General features: G+C 48.7%; 1 protein-coding gene across 1 annotated transcript in view; it reads right to left on the bottom strand.

Annotated features, from left to right (window-relative positions):
• ASPG (asparaginase) overlaps positions 1 to 27,334 on the bottom strand; it is an 81,610-nt gene that overhangs the window by 51,915 nt on the left and 2,361 nt on the right. The window contains exons 2-3 of the mRNA XM_083165831.1: positions 4,786 to 4,915; positions 1,251 to 1,362 (exon numbers count right to left, since the gene is read on the bottom strand). Of these exons, the coding sequence (XP_083021957.1) occupies positions 1,251 to 1,362; positions 4,786 to 4,915 (242 nt within the window). The remainder of the gene's footprint in view (positions 1 to 1,250; positions 1,363 to 4,785; positions 4,916 to 27,334) is intronic.

The following is a 27,334-nucleotide window of genomic DNA, read 5'->3' on the forward strand; positions in this document are numbered from 1 at the left end:
AGGGAGCGCAATAGGCCTATAGATTTTCCACTCTGCAGAATTGCTCCATGTTTTTCGGACATTTACAATCTGTGCCTTAAGCCTTTGAGTTGCCAAATTGTCCAAATAGGTGTGAAAATTGCCAAGCAAACATTTTTATTCATTATAATGACCTGTAATATAGGAAATATATAACTTTTTTTGCACATCTTTCAGAGATCAATAGGTTAAGCATTTCTTTACAAAAGAACCCCGAGTCATAAACATGCTACAAAACTGAGTATATTGTATGAAACAAAAACAGGAGTGTCATAAACCAAAATAATAAAAACCACCAGGGCCTGAACTAATTTACAGATTTGGGAATTCTGCATCGTTGTCCTACAAAATTGTTTGAACCAGCCATGGGGAACCAGTGGTGTTGGACCTAGGTGGAAAGGTTTAGCCTTTGAGAGATTATATCATGTGGCGTAATATTGCGCATATTATCTGGCTATAGCCACTCACTGGGTTAATGATTTCGGAACCCTGATGTTGTTCTGCTTGTTTTTAGTAGTAATTGGCACTTCGAGCGGAACTCAAGGTCACAAAAATAGGTAATTGTTTTCCCCTTTCAGGGAGATCCTTTGGTCAGGCAGAGGTGTTATTTCAATACTTATAGAGGAGAATATTTCTGTACAATATAAATAATTCTGTGCAGATAACGCTCATTAACACTAGCATAGAATTGCAAGGTCCTGCGTATAGATGTCCCCAAATACATCTGTGCTACAAGTCGTGTACACAGAACGCATGAGCTCTGTGTGACACTGATTGTTAATATGTGCAACCTTTTCAGCTAAAATGTGTCTTATTTGCAACTTTGCACAAGCAGCTCCTGATGATTTAAATAATATAGAGCGCACCTATATTCTGTGTGTCTGCGGCTGTACGTTACAATGTTTCACTGGAAAAACATCTGTAGTAGTGACCTTGCTGTAGTAAGTAATTACAGTACATCCTGAACATGATTAATACACTGTACAGAAGCATATTGTAGGGAACTAGAGGTTTATTGACTCATGAACAAAAGAACTGTATTTCATGTCTGGGGAAATGGGGAAGACAAATAGAAGCGAGGTACAGTTCGGCATATAGGATAGTGATAATTGCATACAGCATATAGAGGCTCAGTAATGGGCATTATTATAAAATTAATTGCAATCAATATAAAAGAACAAAAATAAAAGTAAGGCAATATAAGGGCTATTGCTACCGGCAATGTACTCTACCTGTATGTCCTTGGCGATTTTGGCCCAGTCATCCGTGGTCATATTACAGGAGTCGAGAAGTGGCGAATACTCCAGAATCGTATATACGACCCTTTTATTTGGTTTAGAGAGACTGCAAAAGAAGAAAGCGATAAATCAAAAACCTATATAACAAAAGATCTATTCGATGAAAATGATAAAGTGTCATCGATTCCTCTGTTAGGGGATACATAAACATCCTATACCACTATGTCCAATACACTGAAAGGTTCAGCAATGGCCCACTGTACAGGGTTAGACTGGCTCACATGGGAACATGGGGATACTCCTAGTGGCCCCACTGCATACATACGGATGACCGGCAGATGGTATGCGGGCAGTCAGGATACAGATGCCGGTATCCGGATGCAGGGGATACAGATGGGTCAGGTAAGTATGCTTACCTTCTCCCTGCCCTCCTCTAACCCTTCCTTACTACAGCTTAACCCTCCACACTAGGGCCTAACCCTCCTACCCCACCTTAACCTAACCCCCCACATTACACCCACCACACTCACCCATGCACACACTGCAGCTTAGCCAGAATAAGTCCCCCACTAGTGCCTAGACATAATCCACTCTTCTACGGCCTAATGCTGACCAGCCCTGCACACCCACGTTCGTGATGCAGACACCGGCCTTCTGGCACTAGTCATTAGGTTGGCGTCGGTATTATGACTACCGGCATCCCATCTGCTTGTAGTCCCTTTAAGGGAGTCCAGGAGAGGAACACTGACAGACCCAATAATGTTAACCTAAGGAAATTGCAGGACCTTGTATGGCCAATCAAGTGAGATAACAAATAGTGCTGAGACGGAAGTGTATTTGTTTTCTGGTTGTAAGCAGGAGAGTATCCATATAGGATTCCAGCAAGGCTCAGAAGGGTTTCCAACATAGGCAAAACTTCAACCTATGCCCCCCTCAACACAAGGGCGTAACTACAATAGGTGCAAGGGGGAAATCACGGAGCTGCTCCAACAACATTGTATTCAGAAATTGCAGAAATAGGGTTTTGTTTGCTTTTTGTGTATCTTTGCGCTCCCAATATTTTGGGGGGACTCCCCCACATCTCCTGGAAGAGGAGTCAGATCATCTCCATCTATTATCTCTTCAGCCTAGCAAAGTGAGCGGGATGAAGAGATAATTACCGGCAATCTCAGGCCTGCAGAGGAGGTGGAGGTAAAATCATGCAAATGATCTGAGTACCTGCAAATCTCAGCGGTTTGTGAAACGGGCGTTACGGGGGCGGAACAGATCTGGTTACCAGCCTGCCCACTGCGTTATGCACCAGCTGTTGCTGGGAGACAAAGGTAGGGGGTATTGCAGTAGGCTAATTAAGATGATAGAAATGTATGTATGTAGCCAATCTTCACAGGTAATTAAGTGCTTGATAATTAAGAAAGCTTGTCTAAATTGGGAAAGTTTGTGACAATGGAAAGAGTTCCCTATGTCATAGATAAAGCGTATAGTCATTTAGCATCCAAAGTAAGCCCATTCAAACACAGGAAGAACATACAAACTCAACACAGACAAGGGTTTTAACTCATAACGGAGATGGTAAGCCAACCACTCATAACTAATTAAGGTTTTTTGAATTACAGATTTTATAATAATTACAGCAAACGCCACCCACACACTGTACCAGTGATTTCCAAACTGTGTGCCTCGGCGGTATCCGGTCCCTAGGCTGACAATGTCTAAGTAATGGAAATGCGGTATACTTATACCAGGCATGGTATATACTATGGCTCTCCCGCTGTTGTGAAACTACACCTAGAGCATGATGGGACTTGTAGTTTCACAACAGCTGGAGGGCCATAGTTTGGAAATGCCTGGCTTATATAGTGTCCATGTTGACATATACGCCAAAAACTTCAGTGGTAGCTGCCATTCATAATCTATATGGTCAACCAGAAGCAAATCAACCTCACCACATAACTGAACCGAAGGATGACATATAAACAGAATCTAACTCATTTTATATTGTGTTTTCTAAATGTCTTTTTGCCTATGGGTGCGGTGAAAAAATTCTGATACTCTACGGCAGCGGTTCCCAACCTTTTTTCTCTCCCGTACCCCTTGAGTAGGCTTCTCATTTATAAGTACCCCTGTAGGATTAATGCCGCTGCTTCCTCCACATGTATCAGTGTGGGGCAGATGGTCGCTGATGTCTGAGGGCAGCACGGGTAGCTCCCAGTGGATTGCTGGTCGGACAAAAGCACAAGGAGACGCTGATGACGCTGCAGACGGAACCGGAAGTGGCGCAACGGGGTTCATCTCCATGGCAACGGGAGACTTCTTCCTCCATTACCAATATTTGTTTTCAAGTACCCCCAACCAGTCTGTAGCTTAACCCCAGGGGTACACGTACCCCAAGTTGGGAACCACTGCTCGAGAGTGTTGGGATTCAAAAACGTTCGGGAACCACCGCACTACACAGTTTACAAAAAAGGATAAACAAGTGTACAACACTGCATTCGTTATTACACAATTCTCCAACTGTGCACTTCATACCAAACGTCAACAGGACGTATATAATAATGAAATGCCACTAATTGTATATCCCCCCAAGCAAATCATTACAGCAATACAGAGCAACACATCAACGGAGAGCCAAGTGGACCTGAACAGATCTACACGATTCGCTTGTAATTAATTGTGTATCTCATCAGAATACATTTTCTGCGACATCCAAGAACGAGAAGCCTCGTGTAACCTCAAAGGTCCAGTAAGTTTGGCAAAGCAGTCTCATTAGACAGACCCTAAAGACAGAGGATTTAGTACTGCTTTTCCCACTATCCCTTAGTAAGCAAATTACAATATTTTATTGCATGAATAATGGAGAAATTAGTCTAAGTGTGAAATTCATTTCCTCCGCATCTATCACTACAGAAGCCTTATTAAATGATGAAGAATCCTGCGCACGATGCCAATAATAAAACGTATTAGAATTTTAGTGATTTAGTCAAATTTAGAAAATGCCTGAATGTGGCCCCGTGTGTAGGGCCCATTACAGTGCAGGTGGAAATAGCTCAGTGCGGTGTCTGCCCCCAGTGTAACAGGTCCCAGGCTCTAATCCTAGAGATGACAGCTAAGCAATGTATTTGTTTAAAATAAATGTGGTGCAACAAGATTATAGAAAAAAAAAAAATCTGGGATTGTTCTTCAATATATGTGTGGGGGTCGCCAATATTTATCGAACACACGGTGCGATGAAATGAGCGATATCACTGTTTTATTGCACATTTAGGTTGGACCAATTTCTTTGCAACACACATGTAAAGTTGCAGATTTCGCAGGTGGTGGTAGGAAGAGCCACAGCCCCTTGTATCAAAACGTATTACACAGATTTGCAATTACCACAAGCCCTAGTATTCAAGTCACACTAGCAATTCAGTTTCTGCCTTTCCTTGACAAATAAAATAAAAACATAAAAACACACACACAGACAAACAAAGACACACACACACACACACACACAAACACACGCATGTACGCCACATGGCAAAATACTTACGGGAGCACCAAGGTGTTTTCTGGGGATTCCAGGAAGTCATAGAGTTTTGTTTGCTGGGCGTAGATCTCATCATGTAGGATAGGAAGTTTTTTCAAGGCCTTAGCAAACGCGTGCGCCTGAGGAGCCAAGACTGGAACAAAGAACAGAGAGAGACAGGTTAGTTATAGGACACACTAACATACACGGACAACGCAACAACACAGACTGTGTCCCCCAGACTTCACTGTCTTCCCCACAGTGACTGGATAAACAAACGTAGTGTTGCCAGTAAGTGGGAGGAGTCTTTAAAAGGACCCCAAAAACTGTTTTAAGCCCCATCCTAGAATGACGAGATTTGCATATTTAGCCCCACCCCCTCTGTGTACATCCACGAATGCTGTTACTTAACCGGCAGGCCGGGAAGGGTAGGAGGAGACAGGGGGGATGCAGAGGTTCCAGGTGCTTGCGGGAGGATTTCCCACCTTTCTGGGGGGCCGGGAGGGGGATCTGATATTTCAGGAGCATCCCGGCCTTTCAGGGAGGGTCGGCAAGTATGACCTAGAAGCACTGATGTGGTTTTGAGGCTAAAGGGCAGTCACACAAAACACGGATTTGATTCAGATTTTTGTTCATTGATAAAACTATGATACCTTCTATATTTGAAAACATTCCAAAGGCCCCCATACACTACTGCGAGGTATCACATGCGTACCTCGCATGCGATACCCCCCCTACTACCTCGTATGCAGAATCGCATACGATATATCACATGCCTTCCTTTTGCATACAGTGGGGCAAATATATTAATCCTGGTAAAGTGATATAATGGAAGGTGATAACGCACTAGCCAATCAACGGTCATCAACACAGCTGATTGGCTGGCGCGTTATCCCCTTCCATTATATCACTTTACCAGGATTAATACATCTGCCCCAATGTACCGTACGCAATGCCAGTGACTGCAACGGGCTCAGACAAATCCTCGCGGCAGCCATGGCGATCTCCGGGTCCAATCCAGTGCGCACATGACCGCCCAGCGTATAAAACACATACGATATGGCACCTGTCACACGATTTATTGACCCGATGAGTCAAAATAGCGTGACAAAGGGCCAGATGTCAACCGTCATAATGTCGACCTAGCGACCATATCCCATTCCACCCCCCTCCCCCTCGCAACCAGGGATTGTCCTACGGCTTTAAAGTCCTACTTTTATTACCGATGTAATGTGTTCTGGCAGAGTTGTGTCATTTTACACTAGGACGTGACACACTAAGAATGTATACAGCATACTGTGACCACATTCATTTCCTCGCTGACAGATAAGTAAACACCAACTGTACAGTCACACGGTGTCATTGTGTCCAGTAACTGGCTGCGGAGGAGAAGCAGAGCAGTGCAGAGTGTATGGAGGGCTGGGAATGTATCAGAGGAGGCAGAGAGCGACACCACCGGCCTAATCTCACTGTACACACAGCGACAGCACCGACCTAATGTCACTGTACGGTCACACGGTGTCATTGTGTCCAGTAACTGGCTGCAGAGGAGAAGCAGAGCAGTGCAGAGTGTATGGAGGGCTGGGAATGTATCAGAGGAGGCAGAGAGCGACACCACCGGCCTAATCTCACTGTACACACAGCGACAGCACCGACCTAATGTCACTGTACGGTCACACGGTGTCATTGTGTCCAGTAACTGGCTGCAGAGGAGAAGCAGAGCAGTGCAGAGTGTATGGAGGGCTGGGAATGTATCAGAGGAATGGGTACATCTGTCAGAATGAACTTAGGTCTACAGTCATTAGGTCGACTGGCAGGAAGGTCGACCTGACTTAAGGTCGACATGGGCCAAGGTCGACATGGGCCAAGGTCGACATGACTTAAGGTCGAATTTGCATAAAGGTCGACATGAGGAAGGTCGACTGGTCATAAGGTTGACATGGGTTTTTCACTGTTTTTTTGATCCGAATGTCGACACAGTCGACATGGACACAGTTGGCAATGAAAATCGGACGCTCGCTTCGCTCGCAATGCTTCGGGCACGGTGCCTCGCTGCGCTCGGCACACTATTTTATTCTCCCACCACGCCCTAGTGGATGGTAGGGCATGAAATACCGCCTGTCGGCACATGTCGGCTCAAAAAACAGTGAAAAACCCATGTCGACCTTATGACCAGTCGACCTTCCTCATGTCGACCTTTATGCAAATTCGACCTTAAGTCATGTCGACCTTGGCCCATGTCGACCTTAAGTCAGGTCGACCTAGTGGGGTCGACCTAATGACTGTAGACCTTAGTTCATTCTAATAGATGACCGCATCCCGTATCAGAGGAGGCAGAGAGCGACACCACCGGCCTAATGTCACTGTACACACAACAACACGGGAAGGAAGTGTGTGAGCAGGATAAGATGGTAATTAAGTCATCAGTTGATTAACACAATGGGGTTTATTCTGGTTTACTTGCAAAGGCACAAACTCTTTCTAATGGACAAAAACATGTGCACTGCTGAGAGAGTTAGATTTGGGTGGGGTTTGTACTTCAAACTGATCTCTATATTGCAGTGTAAAAATAAAGCAACCAGTATTTACCCTGCACAGAAACAATAAAACACCAAAATCTAACTCTCTCTGCACATGTTACATCTGCCCCACCTGCAGTGCACATGGTTTTGTGCATTAGAGAGTGATTGTGCCTTTTCTAGGGAACAAGAATAACCCCCAATGTGGTAAACGGTGCTTCACACTGTCTTTTACAGAAATCCGTTCTCTTCTGTACCTATTGCACGTGCTGCAAACATGACGGGGCCAAGGACAGTGTGAAGTTGTTTTAGGAAAGGTTCAGTATCACACGCGGGGTATCTGTCGCCGAGATATAAAGGGCATTGCACTTTGGCTGGGGTTGCAGCCAGGTTACAGAAAATACAGTTGTTTTTGTGAAAGACAGAAGGGTCAAGCAAAGGGCCTGATTCTGGTTGCAAAAAAAAACCCCTTCTTCTTAAATGGACAATAACATGCTGCACTGCAGGTGGGGCAGATGTAACATGTGCAGAAAGAGTTAGATTTGGGTTGGGGGGGGGGTGTTCAAACTGATATCTATATTGCAGTGTTAAAATAAAGCAGCCAGTATTTATCCTGCACAGAAACAAAGTAACTCACCTAAATCTAACTCTCTGCAAGTTAACATCTGCCCCACCTGCAGCGCAGCATAGTTTTGACTTTTAAAGAAGGAGTTTGCTTTGCAAACCAAGTAGAATCAGACCCAAAAACCACTGTGTTCAGAAGGATTGGCCAACACGTAGCACACAAGAGGGAGAACGTGCTTTGTTCACTGTAGGGATTGAGGGGGTTATTAGTAAGAACTCTGTATTCTTTTCCATTACAAATGGACTCTTAAGATTCTATCTTGCATAAGACGAGTAATTGAATACCCCCCTAGCTGGGAAATTGTTGGGGTGAAATCTGAAATACCCCCGTTGTGCACGGTTTTCCTAATCAGAGGAGAGAAAATGAGACGCAGCGATTTCAATAGAAACCAGAGTGTATTTTCTCCATTCTCCAGAACAAGTCTAATTTTTGTCCTAAAATTACTGGGACTTGCTCCGGCACCCCAAGGAAGACTAATTAAGCAATTTAAAGTTTCCAATTAGCTTAAGTCATCGGCAATTATCCGAGCGAGTGTGTTCTCCAGCACCACTGAGTACATAAGGTGGATATGAGCGTCTGTAATGGGGCCTACAAATGACTGAATTTCAGAGCATCGAACTAGATCACTTGGAAAATACATGTACGGGCGATAGTGATGTGCGGCCCCGCACTTCGCTACCGCCCAGCGCTTGTGATCCAGCTTGCTGGATAAATCTAGTTAGTCACCGGTCAGGGCGCGTGTTTTCACCGAAGAACACTGCGCCAGACAGATCACTTAGCGCACACAGAGGCGTAGGGAGGGCGGAGCCACCGGAGCTCCTGCTCCGGGCGCCGATTGGTGGAATGGCGCCGCCGGCCCGCCCCCCCCTCCGCAAATGATCCCTGCCTGATCACCATACACTAACGGGGGGCAGCGTGTGCCGGCGGCTGCCCTTCCCGGCGCCTGCCTCCTGCCCTGCTGGTGCTGCTGCTCGGTCCGGCTTCCGGGCAGCGCAGCAACACTCCAGACTCCTCCCCAGGGGCAGAACTAGTAATGCCGGTGCAGACGGTGCAGTGCACCGAGGCCCAAGGAGTTCATGGGGCTCGTGCTGCCTGCACCGCCTGCTGTAATTTCCATAAATACTTTTTTTACCTAAAGCTCGGCAGCGTGGGTGCAGGGGCACGCAGGCGGAAACGTGGCGGCGGAATGGAATGTTGTACGGGCAGAGGAGGTGTGACGGATCAGATCTCTGTTGTGGATCCGATCCGCAGCACCAAGCCCATTGACAGGGTGAAGGATGCTCGTCTCCTAGCATCAGCAGGCGCCAGCACACAGGGCTCCCTTCCTGACATGTAACAGCGGGGATCGGGCGGTTCTCAGCAATTCAATCAGCAGCTCCAGATCCCCGTGCGCACCCTTGTCAGCAATCCGCGGCAGCAGATCCCATGCAAAGTGCACGTGCACCCACAACAGCATCTAAGGCTGATTGCCGCAGATGCTGACGTGGGTGCGCACGGGGATCTGGAGCTGCTGCTGCGGATTAAATTGCTAAGAGCCGCCCGATCCCCACTGTTACATGTCAGAGGAAGGGAGCCCTGTGTGCTGGCGCCTGCTGATGCTAGGAGATGAGTCCGAGCTGGTTGGCGGGCATATGCAGGCTCTGTGCTCCCATGCTGCATCCTCCCTGCTCCTCCAGCTGCGGGGTTGAGGGTCTGTATCCTCCTTTCACTCGCACTACCTGTAATCACTCTGGGTGCTGGAGCTGCTTCTGATGGTGACTGGCTGCTGTGTCAGTGAAAACACAGCAGCGAATTGACATGGTCTGCCTGGTGCTATCTGTGAGTATGTATATATAAAGTATATAAAGGGGGTGGGGGGTGGCAGACATTTTAATTAGAGGACATGGGGGCTGTTATTAATAATACTATGGGGGAGGGGGCTCTTAATAATACAACTACAATGTGGGGGCTGTTGATTATACTACAGGGAGGGGGCTGATATACCTTGTATAATAATTATACTACAGGGAGGGGACCAGGGCCTGATAAAATATTAGGATGATCAGGCAGGCTGCAGCCTAGAGCGCTGGGTCCTGGGGGAGGAGCAGCACATGGCCACTCACTGCCCATTGCCATGGCTCAAACCAGCACCGACAGACATTTGAAATATGGCTCCTGCCGAACAGCCTATCAGAGCTCACGCACCGGAAGCTGCAGTTAGCGGATCTCTGCCGGACCGTCTGCTCCAATGCGCCATATTTCAAATGTCCATCAGCAATTGTATGAGCGTGAGCCAGTGTCTTATACAGCACAGCAAATTCCTTTACAGTGTCTTATATAGCGCAGCAGATTGCGTTACAGCGTCTTATATAGTGCAGCAGATTCCGTTACAGCGTCTTATATAGCGCAGCAGATTCCCTTACAGTGTCTTATATAGCGCAGCAGATTCCGTTACAGTGTCTTATATAGTGCAGCAGATTCCGTTACAGTGTCTTATATAGTGCAGCATATTCCATTACAGTGTCTTATATAGTGCAGCAGATTCCGTTACAGCGTCTTATATAGCGCAGCAGATTCCCTTACAGTGTCTTATATAGCGCAGCAGATTCCGTTACAGTGTCTTATATAGTGCAGCAGATTCCGTTACAGTGTCTTATATAGTGCAGCATATTCCATTACAGTGTCTTATATAGCGCAGCAGATTCCGTTACAGCGTCTTATATAGCGCAGCAGATTCCGTTACAGCGTCTTATATAGCGCAGCAGATTCCCTTACAGTGTCTTATATAGCGCAGCAGATTCCGTTACAGCGTCTTATATAGCGCAGCAGATTCCGTTACAGCGTCTTATATAGCGCAGCAGATTCCGTTACAGTGTCTTATATAGCGCAGCAGATTACGTTACAGTGTCTTATATAGCGCAGCAGATTCCGTTACAGCGTCTTATATAGCGCAGCAGATTCCGTTAGTGTCTTATATAGCGCAGCATATCCCATTACAGTGTCTTATATAGCGCAGCAGATTCCGTTACAGGTTCTTATATAGCGCAGCAGATTCCTTTACAGCGTCTTATATAGCGCAGCAGATTGCGTTACAGCGTCTTATATAGTGCAGCAGATTCCGTTACAGCGTCTTATATAGCGCAGCAGATTCCCTTACAGTGTCTTATATAGCGCAGCAGATTCCGTTACAGCGTCTTATATAGCGCAGCAGATTCCGTTACAGCGTCTTATATAGCGCAGCAGATTCCGTTACAGCGTCTTATATAGCGCAGCAGATTCCGTTACAGTGTCTTATATAGCGCAGCAGATTACGTTACAGCGTCTTATATAGTGCAGCAGATTCCGTTACAGCGTCTTATATAGCGCAGCAGATTCCGTTACAGTGTCTTATATAGCGCAGCAGATTGCGTTACAGCGTCTTATATAGTGCAGCAGATTCCGTTACAGCGTCTTATATAGCGCAGCAGATTCCCTTACAGTGTCTTATATAGCGCAGCAGATTCCGTTACAGCGTCTTATATAGCGCAGCAGATTCCGTTACAGTGTCTTATATAGCGCAGCAGATTACGTTACAGTGTCTTATATAGTGCAGCAGATTCCGTTACAGCGTCTTATATAGTGCAGCAGATTCCGTTACAGTGTCTTATATAGCGCAGCAGATTCCGTTACAGTGTATTATATAGCGCAGCAGTATACAGCACAGCAGATTCCGTTACAGTGTCTTATATAGCGCAGCAGATTACATTACAGCGTCTTATATAGCGCAGCAGATTCCGTTACAGTGTCTTATACTGCGCAGCAGATTCCTTTATAGTGTATTATATAGCGCAGCAGATTGCGTCTTATATAGCGCAGCAGATTCCGTTACAGTGTCTTATATAGCGCAGCAGATTCCGTTACAGTGTCTTATACAGCGCAACAGATTCCGTTACAGTGTCTTATATAGCGCAGCAGATTCCGTTACAGTGTCTTATATAGCGCAGCATATTCCGTTACAGTGTCTTATACAGCGCAACAGATTCCGTTACAGTGTCTTATATAGCGCAGCAGATTCCGTTACAGTGTCTTATATAGCGCAGCATATTCCGTTACAGTGTCTTATATAGCGCAGCAGATTCCGTTACAGTGTCTTATACAGCGCAGCAGATTCCGTTACAGTGTCTTATATAGCGCAGCAGATTCCGTTACAGTGTCTTATACAGCGCAGCAGATTCCGTTACAGTGTCTTATATAGCGCAGCAGATTCCGTTACAGTGTATTATATAGCGCAGCAGTATACAGCACAGCAGATTCCGTTACAGTGTCTTATATAGCGCAGCAGATTACATTACAGCGTCTTATATAGCGCAGCAGATTCCGTTACAGTGTCTTATACAGCGTAACAGATTCCGTTACAGTGTCTTATATAGCGCAGCAGATTCCGTTACAGTGTTTTATATAGCGCAGCATATTCCGTTACAGTGTCTTATATAGCGCAGCAGATTCCGTTACAGTGTCTTATACAGCGCAGCAGATTCCGTTACAGTGTCTTATATAGCGCAGCAGATTCCGTTACAGTGTCTTATACAGCGCAGCAGATTCCGTTACAGCGTCTTATACAGCGCAGCAGATTCCTTTACAGTGTCTTATACAGCGCAGCAGATTCCTTTACAGTGTCTTATATAGCGCAGCAGATTCCGTTACAGGGTCTTATATAGCGCAGCAGATTCCGTTACAGCGTCTTATATAGCGCAGCAGATTCCGTTACAGTGTCTTATATACAGTATTTCAAATGTAACATCCCAACACAAGTTAGCCACGCCCCCAATTCATTACCGGGAGGAGGGGGGGGCGCGAAATATGCCCTTGCTCCGGGCACCATGGCACCTAGCTACACCGCTGAGCGCACAGCACTGACATCGATGGGCTGAGCGATCTTGATGAGCGTTCCAGCATGGCTCAGATCGTTCAGCAAAACTCTACGTGTGTAGGCCCCGTATTTGTGTGCAAGAATGTTTGAGTTGTGTGTTTGACTGTCCCCCCTCCCCCAAAGACAGCAGCTGGGAGAACTACACCTCCCCACACACCCTCCCCAGTGGAAAGATGAAGGGAGACCACTAGAGAGGAAGAAAACCCCATGACCATTTTTTTTTTAAAATTTAAATTGGATACCGCATGTAAATGTGAACGCACTTATCCACAGTAATTCAAACTGGCAGTGTTTTACATCACGCACAACTGAATTCCCCCCACAAGTTTAAAGCTGTGTGTGTTATTTTTTGGTCATTTCAATTTGGGAACTATGGGTTATTCTAAATTGTTCAGACCCCTGTGCGTTTGCACGAGGGACCGATGTTTTGCATCTACACTGACGCAGCGTGCATGGCGAACTACATGTTCGCTGCCCCACATGCACCTAGCAGTGTGGGCGGGGGGGTACAGCCCATGGGAATGCCCAGCGTTACGGCAACACGGGTGCGGGGGTCAAGGCAGCGAATGTCAGCTTCCCGCACAGGGCGCTCACAGATCAGAGACACCATAGAGGTGTCTCCGATCTGCGAGCGCTGGAGAAATCATTCGATGGTCACAGCAGACAGCGTTTGCGCCACACGCAGCGCTGTGAATTTCGCAGCGTTGCTTGTGGACCAGAATGAGGTCCTATGTGGGGTTATTTGTTTGAGGGAATGCGATGTTCTGCCTTCTGGTAATACCTTCTGACACCTGCTCAGGGAGATCTGTCCCCTGGAGACAATTAATTTGCATTCACTATCAGACTATTGACGGAGTTAATTAAAACAAAGGTGCTTAAGGTGTGATCTCTTATATAAACAAATACACAGAATATGTGAATAAAACACAGATTACTGAAATCCAGGACTGGACAGTGACACAATTATGGGGGTTGTGTGAAGACGCTTTTTGCATTTAAAACAAAAACACCCTAACCAGAAACAAACAATAGTAACCACTTGTGCACTGGGCAGAGTTTGGCTTATGCCATGACACCAGCTCTGTGAGACCAGCGCTGACATGATCATCAACAGTTATTACTACAGAATGCCTGATACAAGACAGAGAAGTTGTAGTGGGCGGAGCCTGATCAGTAAGAGGGCGGAGCTATGATTATACCCCCCAATCAAACAAAAAAGCAACAACTTAAAAACATTTGCTCCGTTAGAGGTGAGGTGGTGAGGGCTGAGAAATCCCCCTGCTCCCCTTATATAACAACAACAGGCTGCTCCCCTTATATAACAACAACAGGGCACCACCACAGGCTGCTCCCCCTGTATAATAACAGGACACCACCACAGGCTGCTCCCCCTGCATAATAATAACAACAACAACAGGACACCACAGGCGGCTCCCCCTGTAATACTGCCTTATGGAAACTAGAACCATAAGGTGGAGTATTTATTTATTTATTAACAGTTTCTTATATAGCGCAGCATACAGGCACAGCAGCACCCCCCCCACCCCCCCCCCCCAGGCAGTCACAAGTCCTCACTGTCTGACCAACCACAATCAGATGACATCTCGCGTGAGCGTCTGTAGCTCCGCAGCGGCAGTGAATCTTCACCAAATGCGCCCGCTACAGACTCTCTCTCTTTTTTCAGCCATCCGGATTCCAGGACAATCCCAGAACCCGGGTGACTGGAAAAGTCTCCTGGAGGGTTGCCATCAAATACAGGAGAATCCCAGAAATCCGGGAGAGGTGGCTACCCTAGGCACAGTCCAGACCCCATTCTCCCAAGTATCACAGTGTGTGCAGTGCAGGCAGGGGCACAGACCCCCCTCCCCAGATAATAGCGTGCAGACAGTGGCACAGGACAGACCCCCTCCCCCAGTACCAGCATGCAGGAAGGGGGCACAGGACAGGCCACCCCTCCACAAGTGCCAACGTGCAGACAGTGGCACAGGACAGACCCCCTCCCCCAGTACCAGCATGCAGGAAGGGGGCACAGGACAGGCCACCCCTCCACAAGTGCCAATGTGCAGACAGTGGCACAGGACAGACCCCCTCCCCAGTACCAGCATGCAGGAAGGGGGCACAGGACAGGCCAACCCTCCACAAGTGCCAGATGGGGCACAGGACAGACCCCCCCCCCACTACTAGCATGCAGGAAGGGGGCACATGACAGGCCACCCATCCACAAGTGCCAGCATGCAGGAAGGGGGCACAGGACAGCAGGGTCATCTTAACAGCATTGTGGGCCCTAGGCAAAGAAATGCACTGGGTCCAAAACTTTATTAAAACATTATTTTTATATAACAACTTCCCGCGGCGTTTCTCCAAATGCTATTAGCCATCCAGCAATTAGCTTACAGCACAGGTTCTCAAACTCGGTCCCCAGGACCCCACACGGTGCATGTTTTGCAGGTCCCCTCACAGAATCACATGTGAAATAATTAGCTCCACCTGTGAACTTTTAAAATGTGTCAATGGGTAATGAATGCACCTGCTGGGTGACCTGGAAAACGTGAAATATTGGGTCCTGAGGATCAGGTTTGAGCACCCCTGGCAGCTCTGATTTTGATAGGAAGGAAAGAAAAGATTGTCACTAATTCGGCGCACCTGAGAGAAAGAATTTACTAAAATATAGCTTTTATTGGTTTATTTATTAAGAACTGCGACATATAAAAACACAAAAATAAAGGTAAGACAGGGTAAGTATAAAAGGGGATTTGACCCCGCGTAGTGTGTCCCCTCTATCCCCAACAGGTCTGTGGTATTTCTTAATAAAAGATACTGTAGGATTGGATCAGCGCTTTTGATTGTTGGGTATTCTTAAGATACCTTCTAATTGGTTACAGGGCGAGTGATAAGTATATGTGTGGTGCTATTTCCAGCGTTTTGACAGTTTGCTGCAATATAGCCAGGTATATTATATCTCGCTGTTGTTTGATAGGGCACATACAATAAATTGTTTACAGAAACACAATGTGTACCCCTTGAATCATCGGCTGTATATATATTTTTGCCGGGGGTATTGTTGTTAATGTCTGTTGTGCTGATATCTGCTGGAAGCACTTTATTCGCACAATGTGTATGATGCTGTTTCCAGCGATTTTTCAGCTCTGATTTTGTGTAATTCCCAATCAAAGCAGCCGGGCAGCAATCTCTACTGGCCTCACAGGAAACTCCAGAGGCCCCAGCAGACCACTGCTCGGAGGCCCCTAGGATTTGTGGGCCCTAGGGCAGCTGCCCAGTAAGCCCATACAGATGCCTCTCAGCCAGCGCTGGTGATCGCTGGTGGAGAGGTGCTCCATCTGACGGGGATGTGCAAGCATCTTAAACGCACGCGCGTCCCCGCCAACACGGCGGCGGGGAGCGCTTTCCCTGCCCGTCTCTGCTTCAGGGAGACAGGCAAGGATCGGGGGGCTGGGGTCAGCTTTCTCTTGCGGCTGCTCTGTGGGGCGCACACGCGTGGGGTCAGCACCGTGGGCTGGGTGGAGGGGGCAGACATGGCCTCTTGCTCCAGTAAGTCCAGGTGGGTGTGGGACAGGGCTTTGGAGAGCCGGGATATGAAGGAGCCCCTGGGGATGCTGCTACTGTCCTCCTCCGCCATGCTGCTGCCTGTAGCTATGTCTGTGCCCACAGGTCACTCCCCCTCTCCCTCCACGAGTGACAATAAACACCCCCTGCTGTGACGTAGCTCACACACCCCCGGACCAGCCAGACACAGGCAGTGAGAGTCCTGGTGCTGCTGTGGGCTGACACTGGGGAGGACGGGACTTACCTCTCATCTTATTAGTGCAAAGGTAGACAGGGGAGGGCTCAGGGCGGATAACCTGGCATGTATTCCTGGAGTCTGCAAACAGACAGGGGAGGGGGGATAACCTGGCATGCATGCCTGGTGTCTGCATACAGACAGGGGATGGCTCAGGGCGGATAACCTGGCATGCATTCCTGGTGTCTGCAAACAGACAGGGGAGGGGGGATAACCTGGCATGTATTCCTGGTGTCTGCAAACAGACAGGGGAGGGCTCAGGGCGGATAACCTGGCATGTATTCCTGGTGTCTGCAAACAGACAGGGGAGGGGGGATAACCTGGCATGTTTTCCTGGTGTCTGCAAACAGACAGGGGAGGGGGATAACCTGGCATGTATTCCTGGTGTCTGCAAACAGACAGGGGAGGAGGGATAACCTGGCATGTTTTCCTGGTGTCTGCAAACAGACAGGGGAGGGGGATAACCTGGCATGTATTCATGGTGTCTGCAAACAGACAGGGGAGGGCTCAGGGCGGATAACCTGGCATGCATTCCTAGTGTCTGCATACAGACAGGGGAGGGGGGATAACCTGGCATGCATTCCCAGTCCCTGCATACAGACAGGTGAGGGGGGATATCCTGGCATGCATTCCCGGTCCCTGCATAAAGAGAGGGGAGAGGGATAACCTGTGAATGAAAAAGTCTCCAAGATTTGAGAAATCTCCCCCTAATACTGGGTACTCACTGACTATATGGATAATGGGCACGGATCATAGGATAGACAAGAACTAAAGTCGACATGAGATTTTTCACTTTTGTTTATCCCGAATTTCAACACAGTCGACATGGACACTGAAACGTAGAACCGCATCCGCTCGAAAGATTCGGGCACAGCGCCTCACTACGTGTGTGAGCTAAATGTGCCCCTTCCCGCCGTGTCTACCTGCAGCTTGTGGACTATCCAGTGAATGATGCATGTACAGAGAAGGATCCCGGTGACATCACTGACCAATCGTTAATGACATAGGTCACTGTGTGCGCCCATATCGTTCGCAGGTGGCAATTCACAATAAATGCAGATGCAATTCATGTTCCATCAAAAGATCTTTCCAGTCTGTGTCAGAGAAAATGCCGGCGTTTTATCTTTCACACCCAGAAAACGTCAGGTCACTGCCCAGAAACAGCGGCTTCGCGTCAGCCAGATACCGACTACATAGCGATTTTGGAAGTATTTGTGGCGGTCTGTCTGCGCACCTTGCGGGTCCTGCGCATGTCCTGAATCCAGAGGCGGTTCCTACATGTGGAGTCCAGGTGTGAGGAAGATGAAGAGGATCTGATACAGGACAATATTTATATTTCCTGTCGCATCACTGGCGCTCGCTCCTGTTTGTGTCCAGCAGTCTGCGATCTATACGGAACATGTTACGTTATCTGTTATCTTGAAGAGCAGCTGTCAGCATTGTTACTGTGTGTTTCAGCGCTTACCGTTACCATGGAAACAGCAGCGTAACCACAACCAAAGTGAAATACAGTGCTGGGGACAGTGGGGGTTATTCAATTTCCGTTTGCATCCCCGAACAGTCTGTTCGCCAGGTGCACGCACACAACACAGCGGGTAGAGAGGGGCAGCTCTATTATCATACGGGAATGCCCAGCGTTTCATGGGCGTTCTCATGCTAATGAGCCGCGGGGGCGGGGAGATGACATCACCGGATGTCAGCTGCCGCCCATTTCCTTCCCAGCGTGCACGCCTATGTAAATGAATTGAAAGTCACTTTCATATGACTGCACCTTCCACATGTTTCGATGGTCGCTACGGCTAAGCTACGGAGAAACATACCGAATGGGGCATGGTCAGCCCAATTTAGTCATCATGGCCATGCTCCCCAATGTCGGTATTTCAGGCATTGCACAGCAGTGGGTGGGGCTACAGTGCAATAATGTAATTTTGTCCCATGGACCCTCCACCAGGAGGCGGATCAGATTTCCAAGAGGCGGATCAGATTTCCAAGAGGGTAGGCAACCCTGGTTTGGGGAGTTCTCCCTGGCCACGGGTGTGGTATGACGGTCTGACAATCGGGATCCCGGCGGTTAGTATCCTGACATCAGAATCCGGACTGCCGGTGCTCCGACAGGGGGGGCGAGCACAAAGAAGCCCCCTTGCGGGCTCGTTAGCTCACTTCGCTCGCCACACGTTCTAGTCTCCCTCCATGGGGGTCGTGCACCCCCCACAAGGGAGAATATCCCACCAGTTGGAATCCCGACTGTCGGGCAGTCATCCAGCACCACCTGGCCACTGCCTGGTCTGTTCTGGGGTGGGGGGTAACAAGCATGGAATAAATTAAGCTTTAACTTTATTCCTTGGATGCCATCTGCAAGGCGCCCCCCCTCCTCCCCATATCCCACCCCATGCTGGTGCCCTAGGCTGCAGCATAATCAGGCTGTTGGTTAATCAGCCACCGCTGGAAAGTTGCTTCACGCGAAAGATACTAGAAGTAATGTGGACACTTCGACTTTTTCCTTTCTAAACGGACTGGAAAGAGTCTGCCCAGGATAAGACAACTCACGGTGCTATTCAATTAGTGACACATTTTTCAACTATCACCATATTGCTCTAGTCAGGCGACGCGTGGTATCGCTCAGGGGCATACACACGGAGGGATCCCTGCTTAATTTCTAAGCGATCCAGTCAGATCACTTACAAAACAGGCTAAAATCACCCGGTGTGTATGACCCTTGAGGTGTAGGAGTGTCTGAGGGTGTGCAAGTAGGTTTGAGTCATTCTCCTCCCCCCCCCCCTGGAGCCTACACATGGCTGAATTTCAGAGCATTATCTAAGTGATCTAACTAGACACTTGGATGATACATCGCTTCGTATGTACGGGCGATAGTGACAGTGATGTGCGGCCCCTCGCTTCGCTACTGCCCAGCGTTTGTGATCCAGCTTGCTGGATAAATCTAGTTAGTCACCGGTCAGGGCGCGTGTTTTCACCGAAGAACACTGCGCCAGACAGATCGCTTAGCGCACAGCACTGACATCGATGGGCTGAGCGATTTTGATGAGCGTTCCAGCATGGCTCAGATCGCTCAGCAAAACTCTACGTGTGTAGGCCCCGTATTTGTGTGCAAGAATGTTTGAGTTGTGTGTTTGACTGTCCCCCCTCCCCCAAAGACAGCAGCTGGGAGAACTACACCTCCCCACACACCCTCCCCAGTGGAAAGATGAAGGGAGACCACTAGAGAGGAAGAAAACCCCATGACCATTTTTTTTTTAAAATTTAAATTGGATACCGCATGTAAATGTGAACGCACTTATCCACAGTAATTCAAACTGGCAGTGTTTTACATCACGCACAACTGAATTCCCCCCACAAGTTTAAAGCTGTGTGTGTTATTTTTTGGTCATTTCAATTTGGGAACTATGGGTTATTCTAAATTGTTCAGACCCCTGTGCGTTTGCACGAGGGACCGATGTTTTGCATCTACACTGACGCAGCGTGCATGGCGAACTACATGTTCGCTGCCCCACATGCACCTAGCAGTGTGGGCGGGGGGGTACAGCCCATGGGAATGCCCAGCGTTACGGCAACACGGGTGCGGGGGTCAAGGCAGCGAATGTCAGCTTCCCGCACAGGGCGCTCACAGATCAGAGACACCATAGAGGTGTCTCCGATCTGCGAGCGCTGGAGAAATCATTCGATGGTCACAGCAGACAGCGTTTGCGCCACACGCAGCGCTGTGAATTTCGCAGCGTTGCTTGTGGACCAGAATGAGGTCCTATGTGGGGTTATTTGTTTGAGGGAATGCGATGTTCTGCCTTCTGGTAATACCTTCTGACACCTGCTCAGGGAGATCTGTCCCCTGGAGACAATTAATTTGCATTCACTATCAGACTATTGACGGAGTTAATTAAAACAAAGGTGCTTAAGGTGTGATCTCTTATATAAACAAATACACAGAATATGTGAATAAAACACAGATTACTGAAATCCAGGACTGGACAGTGACACAATTATGGGGGTTGTGTGAAGACGCTTTTTGCATTTAAAACAAAAACACCCTAACCAGAAACAAACAATAGTAACCACTTGTGCACTGGGCAGAGTTTGGCTTATGCCATGACACCAGCTCTGTGAGACCAGCGCTGACATGATCATCAACAGTTATTACTACAGAATGCCTGATACAAGACAGAGAAGTTGTAGTGGGCGGAGCCTGATCAGTAAGAGGGCGGAGCTATGATTATACCCCCCAATCAAACAAAAAAGCAACAACTTAAAAACATTTGCTCCGTTAGAGGTGAGGTGGTGAGGGCTGAGAAATCCCCCTGCTCCCCTTATATAACAACAACAGGCTGCTCCCCTTATATAACAACAACAGGGCACCACCACAGGCTGCTCCCCCTGTATAATAACAGGACACCACCACAGGCTGCTCCCCCTGCATAATAATAACAACAACAACAGGACACCACAGGCGGCTCCCCCTGTAATACTGCCTTATGGAAACTAGAACCATAAGGTGGAGTATTTATTTATTTATTAACAGTTTCTTATATAGCGCAGCATACAGGCACAGCAGCACCCCACCCACCCCCCCCCCCCCCAGGCAGTCACAAGTCCTCACTGTCTGACCAACCACAATCAGATGACATCTCGCGTGAGCGTCTGTAGCTCCGCAGCGGCAGTGAATCTTCACCAAATGCGCCCGCTACAGACTCTCTCTCTTTTTTCAGCCATCCGGATTCCAGGACAATCCCAGAACCCGGGTGACTGGAAAAGTCTCCTGGAGGGTTGCCATCAAATACAGGAGAATCCCAGAAATCCGGGAGAGGTGGCTACCCTAGGCACAGTCCAGACCCCATTCTCCCAAGTATCACAGTGTGTGCAGTGCAGGCAGGGGCACAGACCCCCCTCCCCAGATAATAGCGTGCAGACAGTGGCACAGGACAGACCCCCTCCCCCAGTACCAGCATGCAGGAAGGGGGCACAGGACAGGCCACCCCTCCACAAGTGCCAACGTGCAGACAGTGGCACAGGACAGACCCCCTCCCCCAGTACCAGCATGCAGGAAGGGGGCACAGGACAGGCCACCCCTCCACAAGTGCCAATGTGCAGACAGTGGCACAGGACAGACCCCCTCCCCAGTACCAGCATGCAGGAAGGGGGCACAGGACAGGCCAACCCTCCACAAGTGCCAGATGGGGCACAGGACAGACCCCCCCCCACTACTAGCATGCAGGAAGGGGGCACATGACAGGCCACCCATCCACAAGTGCCAGCATGCAGGAAGGGGGCACAGGACAGCAGGGTCATCTTAACAGCATTGTGGGCCCTAGGCAAAGAAATGCACTGGGTCCAAAACTTTATTAAAACATTATTTTTATATAACAACTTCCCGCGGCGTTTCTCCAAATGCTATTAGCCATCCAGCAATTAGCTTACAGCACAGGTTCTCAAACTCGGTCCCCAGGACCCCACACGGTGCATGTTTTGCAGGTCCCCTCACAGAATCACATGTGAAATAATTAGCTCCACCTGTGAACTTTTAAAATGTGTCAATGGGTAATGAATGCACCTGCTGGGTGACCTGGAAAACGTGAAATATTGGGTCCTGAGGATCAGGTTTGAGCACCCCTGGCAGCTCTGATTTTGATAGGAAGGAAAGAAAAGATTGTCACTAATTCGGCGCACCTGAGAGAAAGAATTTACTAAAATATAGCTTTTATTGGTTTATTTATTAAGAACTGCGACATATAAAAACACAAAAATAAAGGTAAGACAGGGTAAGTATAAAAGGGGATTTGACCCCGCGTAGTGTGTCCCCTCTATCCCCAACAGGTCTGTGGTATTTCTTAATAAAAGATACTGTAGGATTGGATCAGCGCTTTTGATTGTTGGGTATTCTTAAGATACCTTCTAATTGGTTACAGGGCGAGTGATAAGTATATGTGTGGTGCTATTTCCAGCGTTTTGACAGTTTGCTGCAATATAGCCAGGTATATTATATCTCGCTGTTGTTTGATAGGGCACATACAATAAATTGTTTACAGAAACACAATGTGTACCCCTTGAATCATCGGCTGTATATATATTTTTGCCGGGGGTATTGTTGTTAATGTCTGTTGTGCTGATATCTGCTGGAAGCACTTTATTCGCACAATGTGTATGATGCTGTTTCCAGCGATTTTTCAGCTCTGATTTTGTGTAATTCCCAATCAAAGCAGCCGGGCAGCAATCTCTACTGGCCTCACAGGAAACTCCAGAGGCCCCAGCAGACCACTGCTCGGAGGCCCCTAGGATTTGTGGGCCCTAGGGCAGCTGCCCAGTAAGCCCATACAGATGCCTCTCAGCCAGCGCTGGTGATCGCTGGTGGAGAGGTGCTCCATCTGACGGGGATGTGCAAGCATCTTAAACGCACGCGCGTCCCCGCCAACACGGCGGCGGGGAGCGCTTTCCCTGCCCGTCTCTGCTTCAGGGAGACAGGCAAGGATCGGGGGGCTGGGGTCAGCTTTCTCTTGCGGCTGCTCTGTGGGGCGCACACGCGTGGGGTCAGCACCGTGGGCTGGGTGGAGGGGGCAGACATGGCCTCTTGCTCCAGTAAGTCCAGGTGGGTGTGGGACAGGGCTTTGGAGAGCCGGGATATGAAGGAGCCCCTGGGGATGCTGCTACTGTCCTCCTCCGCCATGCTGCTGCCTGTAGCTATGTCTGTGCCCACAGGTCACTCCCCCTCTCCCTCCACGAGTGACAATAAACACCCCCTGCTGTGACGTAGCTCACACACCCCCGGACCAGCCAGACACAGGCAGTGAGAGTCCTGGTGCTGCTGTGGGCTGACACTGGGGAGGACGGGACTTACCTCTCATCTTATTAGTGCAAAGGTAGACAGGGGAGGGCTCAGGGCGGATAACCTGGCATGTATTCCTGGAGTCTGCAAACAGACAGGGGAGGGGGGATAACCTGGCATGCATGCCTGGTGTCTGCATACAGACAGGGGAGGGCTCAGGGCGGATAACCTGGCATGCATTCCTGGTGTCTGCAAACAGACAGGGGAGGGGGGATAACCTGGCATGTTTTCCTGGTGTCTGCAAACAGACAGGGGAGGAGGGATAACCTGGCATGTTTTCCTGGTGTCTGCAAACAGACAGGGGAGGGGGATAACCTGGCATGTATTCCTGGTGTCTGCAAACAGACAGGGGAGGGCTCAGGGCGGATAACCTGGCATGTATTCCTGGTGTCTGCAAACAGACAGGGGAGGGGGGATAACCTGGCATGTATTCCTGGTGTCTGCAAACAGACAGGGGAGGAGGGATAACCTGGCATGTTTTCCTGGTGTCTGCAAACAGACAGGGGAGGGGGATAACCTGGCATGTATTCATGGTGTCTGCAAACAGACAGGGGAGGGCTCAGGGCGGATAACCTGGCATGCATTCCTAGTGTCTGCATACAGACAGGGGAGGGGGGATAACCTGGCATGCATTCCCAGTCCCTGCATACAGACAGGTGAGGGGGGATATCCTGGCATGCATTCCCGGTCCCTGCATAAAGAGAGGGGAGAGGGATAACCTGTGAATGAAAAAGTCTCCAAGATTTGAGAAATCTCCCCCTAATACTGGGTACTCACTGACTATATGGATAATGGGCACGGATCATAGGATAGACAAGAACTAAAGTCGACATGAGATTTTTCACTTTTGTTTATCCCGAATTTCAACACAGTCGACATGGACACTGAAACGTAGAACCGCATCCGCTCGAAAGATTCGGGCACAGCGCCTCACTACGTGTGTGAGCTAAATGTGCCCCTTCCCGCCGTGTCTACCTGCAGCTTGTGGACTATCCAGTGAATGATGCATGTACAGAGAAGGATCCCGGTGACATCACTGACCAATCGTTAATGACATAGGTCACTGTGTGCGCCCATATCGTTCGCAGGTGGCAATTCACAATAAATGCAGATGCAATTCATGTTCCATCAAAAGATCTTTCCAGTCTGTGTCAGAGAAAATGCCGGCGTTTTATCTTTCACACCCAGAAAACGTCAGGTCACTGCCCAGAAACAGCGGCTTCGCGTCAGCCAGATACCGACTACATAGCGATTTTGGAAGTATTTGTGGCGGTCTGTCTGCGCACCTTGCGGGTCCTGCGCATGTCCTGAATCCAGAGGCGGTTCCTACATGTGGAGTCCAGGTGTGAGGAAGATGAAGAGGATCTGATACAGGACAATATTTATATTTCCTGTCGCATCACTGGCGCTCGCTCCTGTTTGTGTCCAGCAGTCTGCGATCTATACGGAACATGTTACGTTATCTGTTATCTTGAAGAGCAGCTGTCAGCATTGTTACTGTGTGTTTCAGCGCTTACCGTTACCATGGAAACAGCAGCGTAACCACAACCAAAGTGAAATACAGTGCTGGGGACAGTGGGGGTTATTCAATTTCCGTTTGCATCCCCGAACAGTCTGTTCGCCAGGTGCACGCACACAACACAGCGGGTAGAGAGGGGCAGCTCTATTATCATACGGGAATGCCCAGCGTTTCATGGGCGTTCTCATGCTAATGAGCCGCGGGGGCGGGGAGATGACATCACCGGATGTCAGCTGCCGCCCATTTCCTTCCCAGCGTGCACGCCTATGTAAATGAATTGAAAGTCACTTTCATATGACTGCACCTTCCACATGTTTCGATGGTCGCTATGGCTAAGCTACGGAGAAACATACCGAATGGGGCATGGTCAGCCCAATTTAGTCATCATGGCCATGCTCCCCAATGTCGGTATTTCAGGCATTGCACAGCAGTGGGTGGGGCTACAGTGCAATAATGTAATTTTGTCCCATGGACCCTCCACCAGGAGGCGGATCAGATTTCCAAGAGGCGGATCAGATTTCCAAGAGGGTAGGCAACCCTGGTTTGGGGAGTTCTCCCTGGCCACGGGTGTGGTATGACGGTCTGACAATCGGGATCCCGGCGGTTAGTATCCTGACATCAGAATCCGGACTGCCGGTGCTCCGACAGGGGGGGCGAGCACAAAGAAGCCCCCTTGCGGGCTCGTTAGCTCACTTCGCTCGCCACACGTTCTAGTCTCCCTCCATGGGGGTCGTGCACCCCCCACAAGGGAGAATATCCCACCAGTTGGAATCCCGACTGTCGGGCAGTCATCCAGCACCACCTGGCCACTGCCTGGTCTGTTCTGGGGTGGGGGGTAACAAGCATGGAATAAATTAAGCTTTAACTTTATTCCTTGGATGCCATCTGCAAGGCGCCCCCCCTCCTCCCCATATCCCACCCCATGCTGGTGCCCTAGGCTGCAGCATAATCAGGCTGTTGGTTAATCAGCCACCGCTGGAAAGTTGCTTCACGCGAAAGATACTAGAAGTAATGTGGACACTTCGACTTTTTCCTTTCTAAACGGACTGGAAAGAGTCTGCCCAGGATAAGACAACTCACGGTGCTATTCAATTAGTGACACATTTTTCAACTATCACCATATTGCTCTAGTCAGGCGACGCGTGGTATCGCTCAGGGGCATACACACGGAGGGATCCCTGCTTAATTTCTAAGCGATCCAGTCAGATCACTTACAAAACAGGCTAAAATCACCCGGTGTGTATGACCCTTGAGGTGTAGGAGTGTCTGAGGGTGTGCAAGTAGGTTTGAGTCATTCTCCTCCCCCCCCCCCTGGAGCCTACACATGGCTGAATTTCAAAGCATTATCTAAGTGATCTAACTAGACACTTGGATGATACATCGCTTCGTATGTACGGGCGATAGTGACAGTGATGTGCGGCCCCTCGCTTCGCTACTGCCCAGCGTTTGTGATCCAGCTTGCTGGATAAATCTAGTTAGTCACCGGTCAGGGCGCGTGTTTTCACCGAAGAACACTGCGCCAGACAGATCGCTTAGCGCACAGCACTGACATCGATGGGCTGAGCGATTTTGATGAGCGTTCCAGCATGGCTCAGATCGCTCAGCAAAACTCTACGTGTGTAGGCCCCGTATTTGTGTGCAAGAATGTTTGAGTTGTGTGTTTGACTGTCCCCCCTCCCCCAAAGACAGCAGCTGGGAGAACTACACCTCCCCACACACCCTCCCCAGTGGAAAGATGAAGGGAGACCACTAGAGAGAGTAATAATAATAATAATAATAATAATAATAATAATAATAATATTCACACGCTAGAGACTTACTTATTTTTTACATAGAGTACCACATGTAAAGGGAACACACTTATCCACAACTGGCCGGGTGCTTTACCTCAAGCACTGAATTCTCCCCAAAGACTGCCTCCATTTTTAAGCTGTGGGAGGGTTTTATAGGATTAATTTGGCTTTTAAATGCTACATTTGTGTCTTTGTTGTACCTCTTTGGGATGCAGTAATTAGGTCAACACGGGAAAAGGTCGAACAGTCATTAATTCGACATTGTCTAGGTCGACATGGGGTTTTTCACTGTTTTTTGAGCCGACATGTGCTGACAGGCGGTATTTCATGCCCTGCCATCCACTAGGGCATGGGGTGAGAATAAAATAGTGTGCCGAGCGTAGCGAGGCACCGTGCCTGGAGCCTGTGTTGACCTTCAGGTCAAACAACAGTGAAAAACCCAATGTCGACCTAGACAATGTCAAACTAACGACCTGTCAAATTAATGACCTTTCGACCTAGAACCATGTCGACCTTTTCCTATGTCAACCTAGACTCATGTCGACCTAATGGTGTGGCCCTAACTACTATTGACCATAATGCTGTAGACCAAATGATCCCAACC

The sequence above is a fragment of the Crinia signifera genome, chromosome 12, assembly GCF_055691185.1.
Source record: "Crinia signifera chromosome 12, ASM5569118v1, whole genome shotgun sequence".
Lineage (NCBI taxonomy): Eukaryota > Metazoa > Chordata > Amphibia > Anura > Myobatrachidae > Crinia > Crinia signifera.